General features: G+C 38.0%; 1 protein-coding gene across 1 annotated transcript in view; it reads left to right on the top strand.

Annotated features, from left to right (window-relative positions):
• LOC123968497 (lysophosphatidylcholine acyltransferase 1) overlaps positions 1-5254 on the top strand; it is a 30415-nt gene extending 25161 nt beyond the window's left edge. The window contains exon 14 of the mRNA XM_046045313.1: positions 1109-5254. Coding sequence (XP_045901269.1) covers positions 1109-1338 — 230 coding nt within the window. The 3' untranslated portion in view covers positions 1339-5254. The remainder of the gene's footprint in view (positions 1-1108) is intronic.
• The last annotated feature ends 4032 nt before the right edge of the window (positions 5255-9286 follow it).

Genomic DNA, 9286 nt, shown 5'->3' with positions numbered 1-9286 from the left:
TGAAATAAATTAGAGGTCTTGCTCAAATCCTCTGTCTTCATCTTTCCTAACGCGTTTTCTCTTGCTTTTTCTAGCATGAAGATAACCGCATGGATATCAGAGAATATGTGATAGCCTTATCTGTCGTATGCAGACCTGCCAAAACTCTGGAAACGATGAAATTGGCCTTCAAGGTATGTTCTGTTTCAAGCTTTTGTGCTTATCTAACCAGCAGGCAGAATAGAGGGTTCTGCGCTTGCTTAGGATCAGCGTGACATTTGCTACCTTAAAATGCCGCTCAGGTCTTTGTTTTGTGTTTTGCATAATTAAAAGAAATGGAGTTCTTTCCATCATTAGTGCATAGCATACTCACGCATGTTTACAGTTTTTCTTTCACCATGTTCATGCTCAGATCAGCATTGCATAACATCCGATGAAATGTGCAGTCATGGGTTATAATTGCAGCATGTCTGTTGTCTTAGTTGCATGAAAACCAAATAGCACGGGTTTCATCTTCATGTTCTCCATTGTATTGCTTCTCATAATTCTTCAAGTTGCGCACTTCTGTTAACTTAGGCCTCATGAAACCCATTTAGAACATATTGATTATTTGTGAAACCACCAATTATTAAAAGGGGTACCCACTTAACAGTGTAACTGGCTCTGAACCTGACAACTCTAAAGGCGAAGTCAAAGAGATGACATCTGCATTTCTTTCCCGTTATATCAAGATGTTTGAGGCAGAGGAGGACGGTGCCATCACAGAGATGGAGTTGGCTGTTATTCTGAAGACTGCTTTAGGAGTGACTCACCTCAGCGTGTCACGTCTGTTTACTGCCATCGACGCTGAAGACACAGGGAAGATCACATTTGGTAAGAGACTAAGTAAAATAAACCAGGCCTGATCACTGATTGGCCTAAATATTTCTTAATCGAATCATTGTTTTGAATTTTGCTTGGTCATCAGTAGTGTTCTTTCCTGACTTTTTTTTCACCCTCTCAAGTTGAGCAGTACATTCAACAACCAGGCCACTTCAGATTTAAGTGCAGTCTCTGGGCAATTTTTAATATAACATTTTATCTGATCTGTTTCCTTTGTCTCTGGTGCCCTCTTGTGGTCTTTCCACAGACAAGTTCAGAAGCTTTGTGGAGCAGCACCCAGACTTTTCTGAGGAGTACCTGTGCACAGAAAACGCAGGCCTCCACAGCAGTCCCTGCCACGGTCACCAAACAAAGCCCAGCCTGGCTACCCCGAACCTGCAAGGCACTGCCACCACCAAAACAGCCAACGGTATCTGCCCCGACTTCAGCCCCAATGACCATGGCGCAGTAGATGGACTCCTCAAGAAACACAACTAAAAGGGTTTAAAAATGTAGTGGGAGAAAACTAACACCTCTCCTGGTGAGAGGGTGTTGTGGTTGGGGGGTTGGAGGTTGGTTACTTGTTAGTAACTTGTTGGAATTATAAGGGACTACATTTCAGTAAATATAACTACAAAAATGAATAAGTTTACCTAACCCTTTTTTTATTCGTATTGTGTCCATGAAATTCCTGAGGTTATTTTCAGCCTGCTAACAGTTTATTTTGTTATAAATTCCTTTTTCTTTTTTTTTTTTTCATAGCAAAAATCATCAAAATGCCAAACACTGGCTTTTTCAGATTCAATACTTGAAGGGCAAGCACTTATAAAAAGTCCTGGGGCAAATGTTTATTTGAATTGCTTTTCTTTTCCCTCCAACATAGTACTAACTGTGCATGTTTTTTACATGAGGGAAGCAAGAAAAAACAGTGAAGACACCTAATTCTTAGTGAAGTCAGTGTTTGATTCTCTTTTATTTGTTAACTTTTATGTGTTTTCTTTCTTTAAATGGTAGCTGCCTTTTTTTAACTGAAAGTGCAGAATGCATTGGCTCATGTCATTTTGAGCAGTGTTGAGGATTATTTATCTAAAGAAGGAAGGCCTGAGGGTGCCAGTGACAATTGCGTGACTACTAGCTTAGCTACAGTAGCCACATTTGAGGTGAACTCAGGTGTCTGTGAGTTATAATTGCTATGAGCCTGATACACATATATGAATATAAAGATATTTGATTTAGCTCAGGGTTCAGTGACAAAAATGAAAAATTTAAATTGTATGATGTCATCATTTTTGACGCTCACTGGGTTATGTGCATGTCTTTTTTTCTTTCTTTTTTTTTTCTTATGACATCAGTACTCTTCTGCCCAGTTATTCCTAATTCACATTCACTTCACCAATGTTATTTCTTTCAGGTTGGCAAATTCAAGTGTCTTTTTTTTATTGTTGAAATTACTAAATGTGGACCAAAAATGCATTGGGTGGTTTAATGTCACCTGTCATGTTTGTACTGTCAGTAGTGTAATGGCTGTAAAGGATGGGAAATTCACAATGTGTGGCCATTGAAAGCACATTCAGTTAGCTGGCTTTGTTGGATATTCTAAAGGCGAGGTCATACCACTTCCCTTTCTGTGTTACACTGTTACATTTTTAATTATTCCTACATTTTCCACAGCATCAGGCTGTCTGAAATCCCTACTGTTGCAGTATACGTGTAGGAAGGATATAATACTTAAACATTGGCCCCCTCCCCTAATCACAGGTAAAATTAACCTTCGTGCTATGTTTCAGATGTGCATGGGAGAAAGTATGTACTGTTTTTATTCACCAAACAGTCATGTTTTTAAAATGATCCACCTTTGAAACTGATGCAGCTGTTGGCCATAAAATGTGTTTAAAATGATTAAACACATTTTCTATAAAATCAAATTAAAATGAAGGAATATTTAAGATAAATGTTATTTAAAATCAGGCAAATAATTGAGATATTCATTAGTCCTTTGTGGCTTTTAAATTATTTATTTTAGGAAATTGTTACATTGATTGATACTGGAAAGAAAGTTGTATTAAGACTTGGGAGGACGTATTGTGTCCAGTACAGTAGTGTTTCTTTTTTTGTCTGATTTTAATTTAAGAAACTTAATCTAAAATTACAATCAACTTTTGGATGTGTTGACAACAATGTTTTACACACAGAGATGCTCATTCAATCATTTGACAACAATTTTATTGGCTGGTTTGAGTCTTTCTGTTTCTGGAAACACACAACATAACCTAACGCTTAAAAAGCACACACACAAAAAATGAAAGTTAAATTAAGCTGCACAGTGCTTTACATCATGTAATTTTATAGGACAGCTAATTGTTAAAGGGAATACCTGTCCTGATCTCCAGATGAAATGTAATGTATAAGAATCTGTAGCCAGTTATACTTGGGATCTCTGCGTTCATGGTTTGGTTCTGTTGATTTTTGGTTATGGATATTACATAGGGATTTACAACTAAAGTGTTGTTTTTTTATTCTAAGTTTCTTTCAGTGAGCCTTGCATTCCCACCACAGTCATGACCATGCAAACTGTATCGCCGTTATAGCTTTCAGTGAAGCAATATTTCACATCTCTTAAGCCTTCTTAAGAAGTATGTATTTTGAATATTCCAAATGCAGGACATTTTGTGAATTTTTGATATACGTATATGAATGATTTTTATTTTCACTGCCATGACAAAGATCTGTGATCTTCTCTCCTCTGCAGATTGTATTGATGGTGAAAAATGAGCCGCATTTTTTTTCTTTGTATAATACTGCAATTGTTTTGTGCTGTATTCCTCCTAAACAGTGAAAAGTTTTATTGTTGTTATATTATTACCGTTATCGCTGAGATGAGATGGCTTAGAAACAAAATGCAGATTTCTTATGGAAACCGATAGCCTTGAATCTATAGAATTTTTATGCTAAAAAAGAGAATGTATAGACAATCTTGTCACAATCAGAAGCTACTCAAAGCGCTGATCTCCAGTGGACATTTTACAAAGAAATCATGGTTTTCAAATGTACTTGTTTTTGTCCCATTTGAACCTTCTCTCCATTGACTTTTTTATGTTACATGTTTAAGGTGTGCTGGTTGATATAGTCAAACGTGTGAGTGCATATGGCCTTGAGGTATCTGCCACCACATGACGGGCCGCACCGCACAAACAGTGCAGACGCACATATAAACTAACATGATATGTTAAATCACAATCTTTTAGTATTCCCTCCCCTTAAATTTTTTTTAAATGATACGTATTTGTGCTTGCACTTTAGATTATTTTCTTTAATTTTTGAAGAAATATCACATTGCTGTAAAGCATGATGAGTTTGTAGGTTACAGTATTGTAGCTCAGTTTTGTTAATATGAATAGGTTTGCATTTGTGAACTTACTGCAGTAATGGGAGGATATTTGGGATTACACATTAAAGGAAGCTGCCCCTTGCCCCACATTTGTTTTTGTACTGTAAGAAAAAGCTTGCTTAGTGTAAACCCTGTTGTTTTTAGACTTACTTTTCGGCTTTGTCTCAGGATTGTGGAAATTGCGTATGTTGAAATTATTTTGTAAACGTGCAGGACAACGTACAGATTTGAATGACCTAAATAGTTTGCACAGTGGAATGGATAAGTATTACTCCTAAGTGTTGTGATTTTACAACAGGTGGTTAAATATGCAGATCACTCTGTATGCACGAGGGGAAACCATACAGGGTTTTTTTCAAAATCTGATTGTGAACTACAAGTGAAACAAAGAATTGATATTCAAAAACTGACTCAGAATGAAATGTTATTGAGCCACTGTAACTCATCATGCAGTTTTGTTGAAACCGAAATGTCCATGTGAAGGTCTAATGGATGTTAAAGTTCATCAGCAAGTCAAGTATGTACATTAATATATAATCATCATTTACATTCAGAACAATTCCACACTGGGGCTGTATGGAAATACTGTGCTCATTTTTTTTCCCACACTTGTTTCACTTTCCTTTCCTTTAAATACCTCTGTAGAGGTGAATCTCATTTTCCTACTTGCTGTCAGTCTGAGAAAATGTAAACATGCAAGAGATAAACTTGTATTTATGCTACTGCTGCCTGCTTACAACAGTTTGTCCAGCAGTGAGCCTAAGACGAAAGACTTGTGTACTCTGACAGAGCGATAGTGTCTTTCTGATGGCTCATTGTCTGTGGACCAAGAAACTGAGCTCTGTTTTCTCTGTGGCTTTACTTCATGTCTTTTTCTATACTCAACAGGTTTTATTTTATTAATGCATTTTGATGATGAAGAGTCATTACCGCAAGCTACTTTGAATTTGTCTGTTCAGGACTGCTATGATATAACTTGTTAATGTGACTCTTGGATTGAATAAAAAAAAGAAATGTAAACAGGCAGTTGTGTCACTGTGGCAGTGGTAATTGATAAGGTGCATGTTTGGTAGCATGATATAGAGCTGGAATGGATGGTGCGAGTGTGTTTGAACACTGTCAGAAAGGGCCCAAATTTAAATACACTTTTCTATAGCATGGCCGTAGTGTAATGTTAATGAAGAACTTAGTTTGCACTTTATATAAGCAAGGATTCAACTTAAAGCACTCATTCTTCACTGACTTGAAGTTTTTTTTTTTATGATTGCTGAAATGAACAAACAAGTATGTTAAACTAAATCCCCTTCCTTACCTGTTGGCTTATAGCATAAATGTCTCCCTCTTGAGGTAACATAGTGGCTGTGCAGTCTTGTGCAATTGCATCAGGTTTACTGTATTGAAGTTTTTCATGTAATTAATACCTGTGCTGTACATAATTCCTATTTCAGGAGCTCCCATAGCGGCGTGGGTCAGTCTGCTTTGGTCCAGACTGAAATATCTCTATGATGGTTGGTCATGGACACCATGGGCATTCAGTGTGCCTAGAGGAGCAATCCTAATGATGGTGGGAATTCCCTGACTTTTCCTCTAGAGCCATGATGAAAGGTTTTACTTATCCTGAGAAATATCTCAACATCTACTACATTGGATTGGTACAGAATTCTGTACATAGATTCATGGTTCCCAGTTCATGTATCCAAGTGACTTTGGTCATCACCTGACTTTTCCCCTAGGGCCACAACAAGTGTTCCTGTTTGTGGTTTTAAGTGAAATGTCTTGACTACTGTTGGATGGATATCTATGAGAACAGGTACAGATGTTCCACTCAGGATGTAGTAAATTTGATGATCCTGTAATTTTTCCCCTAGCCCTAACCAGTTATTTGGTTTATGACAAAATACCTGCAAAAGTAAAAACATTCCTCAGCCACTTTGTGTTCAATGCTAATTAGCAAAAGTTTCAATGTTAATTTGCTTACCTAAGATGGTGAACATGGTAAACATACCCGCTAAACATCACCATGTTGGCATTGGCATTGTGAGTGTGTTGCTATCACAGAGCAGCTAGCATGGAAGTCCTTGTTCAGTCTATTGAAATCAACTACTCAATAGGTGTAGATAAGGATTACTAATATTGCCTTGTGTGTAACAGGCAATTAGCTGCTCTCATTAGTGGTGTGTAACTTGAAACAAAGTGCTAATGGTGTTTTCTCCATTAGCTCCACAGACAAAGTACATTTTCAAAGTGAGCACTTACTTATGAAATCAAGAACTATCCTCTCTTGCAGATGTTATTATACTTAATTTATTACTGAATGAGACTCCATCAAGAGTACCCACTGTGTTGCTCAGCAAGTAAAATGTTAGCCTGTGTTTGGGGACAAACGTTTAATTGTCTGGAATCAGTTATGACTCAATAGACAAAGGATTTGTTCTCATTCCTCTTTTATGTCTTGTTTTTCATCCTGCATGAGTAAACATGCGATTGTTCTCAAAGGATATTTTATGCATTTTTTGAGCCACATCTAATAGCCTGAACTGAGCACAGCAGAACTTCTTAGAATGAAAAAGAAATTCCCAGGGTGAAGTGGAACATTGTAGTATCTGTTGAATGTGCTTGTCACTTCTTTTATTGCAATTTTTTGTCCTTACACCATTGCCCTCCACAGCCCTCTCCTATGCCCCTTCCTATTCTGCCACCCCAGCGCTTCTGGGCCTCAGCTGTTGCGTTTATGAAAACAAGACACTCGATTATGTGCAACTCATCTTTGTTCGAGCCCCATCAGAAACCTCATACATCCAGGGTGGCTCACATCGACCCAACAATTTCTGATATGAGGCCTGTGGCTTGATGGATGGTTGCTTTAAAGGTGTGTGCGTTGTGGTGCTAGTGTTGGTGTTTGGGATTAGTGGCCAATTGATCATTACAATTGGATTGGAACAACAAGCTGCCGTTGTGGACATGAGGGTCATAAATCTGTCCGTGGGGAGCGGGCTGATTGTGTTATTTGATGTCCCAGTCCTGTTTTGGTTGACTTTGACTGAGAGAGGTCTAGGTGTCGGGGCTGATTGTGTTTAGGCCTGTGGGACATCACAGGTAATGAGATTTCTGCCTATTGACAGGGTGGGTAGGTCGTTGGGGTCTATTGAGGGGTGGAGCAAGGAAAAGAAAAAAGGGCAACTGGTTTCATGGAGAGCGGCAGTAAGGGACAAGTGGAGTTAAAGATTCTAAAACCATATTATCTCAATCAGTGTACATGTGATGGGATCCTACCTGAACACTAAATTATGTGCCAAAGTATTTGTTTGTGCACTTTTCACTGGTTTGAAGTGGGTGGAGCTTGGGTGGATAAAGCTAATGCCACTTATTATGAGGAACCCATTAGCATTTAGCAATATTTGAAGTAGAAAAAGTTGCAGGTTGCCAGGACACAAATCTGAGCAACTTTATTCATAAATAGACATGAAGTTTTCTTTGGGCTTTGAATGACTTGTTTTCACATCTTTGCTCGCACTGTTTAAGGCTGAAGACATAACGTCACAAAAAACATCTTTCTGCTTTGATTTTTATTTTACTGCCAACCCTGCCCCTTTTGCACACATCAGTTGAGTCACTTCTTGTTAACACTACAACAAGAAGATTTAGCAACAACTGTCCCACTATTATACCACCCACAGGGTTTAACAGTATAATGGATGCAGAAGGCGAAGAAAGATCCACAATTTGCTGCCATTATATACAACTTACTATATATAGAGATGTTGGAGGTGTTGATAGAAGGCTTCCACAAAGAAAAGTCATCCAGGAAAAATGCTTAAATCAGGTGAGGAAATATGCAGCAATGATGGAAGAGAGAGGAGGAGGAACAGGAGAAGGGAGGGCGGTGATAAGGGTGTGTGTGTGTGTGTGTGTGTGTGTGTGTGTGTGTGTGGGGGGGGGGGGGGGGGGGGGGGGGGGGGGGTGTTGATTGTTTCTCATACAAGAGTGGTATCGCAGACGGATCTCCATACCAGACCACAGGGTACTCTGGGCTCTGTGTGTCTGTCACTGGAGCCAAGAAGTGTGGGAGGGCTTTTGACAACTCTTTATACATTACCAGTTCCTGTCTTTTTTTTCTCATCTTGTGTGTTACTGTCACTCTGTCTCTTACTGTCTTTTTTTCTTTCGGTTTCTCTAAACATTTTTTTGCTTCAATCTGGGTCCCAGTCTAACTTATCACACTCTGTGTAAATATGGTCAGCGTCAGTTTGCAGAGCACTGAAGAACATCAGCGCATCTGGAAATAAATTGTCCAAACTGACAACGAGAGCAGATTTCAAGGAATCGATTTTTCAAAGGTGAGTGTTTTATTTCCTAGAAAAAAATAATAATTAAATTATTATAAGAGTAATTGTATTTGTAATACAGCATTTGGCTGTAACCTATGGTTTTATCTGCTGTTTTATGGTGAGAGGAAATCTACAGAATATATGATTGCATTTGGAGTAAACATTTTAACAACGAATGAAGTGGAGTAACAAAGGTTGGAATGACATAAAACCATTTGAGAGATTAGGTTGTTAAAATTGTTTAATGTTAGAAAATTACCCTTACAGAAACAGATGAATGACCAGCTTTTAACAACAAGTTTTAGACAAGTGCTCTATGTTATGAAAAAATAATGCACATTTTCTATAGAATATTAAATATTTTTTCATAATCACTTTCTTATAGTTATTAAATAAAGCGGGTCTAATAGTGATCTTGTACTTATTTCTAATAAACATGATTTAAGTGAAAAGTCCTTAACTGAGGTCTGAAATAAATCTTGTGGACAACATGTTGTGATGAGACAGGGTAATTAGACACTGGGCGAAATCTGTGAGCAAAATGGCGATCAACAAGTGTGAAATGAAATGAGCACGCCATGATGACCTTGTAGAGACGCTGCCCCACAGCCCCTCTTGTTGCCTTCAGCTTGGGTCCCATCACTCTCTGTTGCTTTTTCTCCACTCTCCTCTTGCTCTTTTATATTTCATATAATTTCAAATTGAAAAAATAAATGTATTAATATATGAA

This window comes from Micropterus dolomieu, linkage group LG03, assembly GCF_021292245.1.
Source record: "Micropterus dolomieu isolate WLL.071019.BEF.003 ecotype Adirondacks linkage group LG03, ASM2129224v1, whole genome shotgun sequence".
Taxonomy (NCBI): domain Eukaryota; kingdom Metazoa; phylum Chordata; class Actinopteri; order Centrarchiformes; family Centrarchidae; genus Micropterus; species Micropterus dolomieu.
Note: the sequence above shows the minus strand (reverse complement) of the source record. Positions and strands in the feature narration are given on the sequence as shown.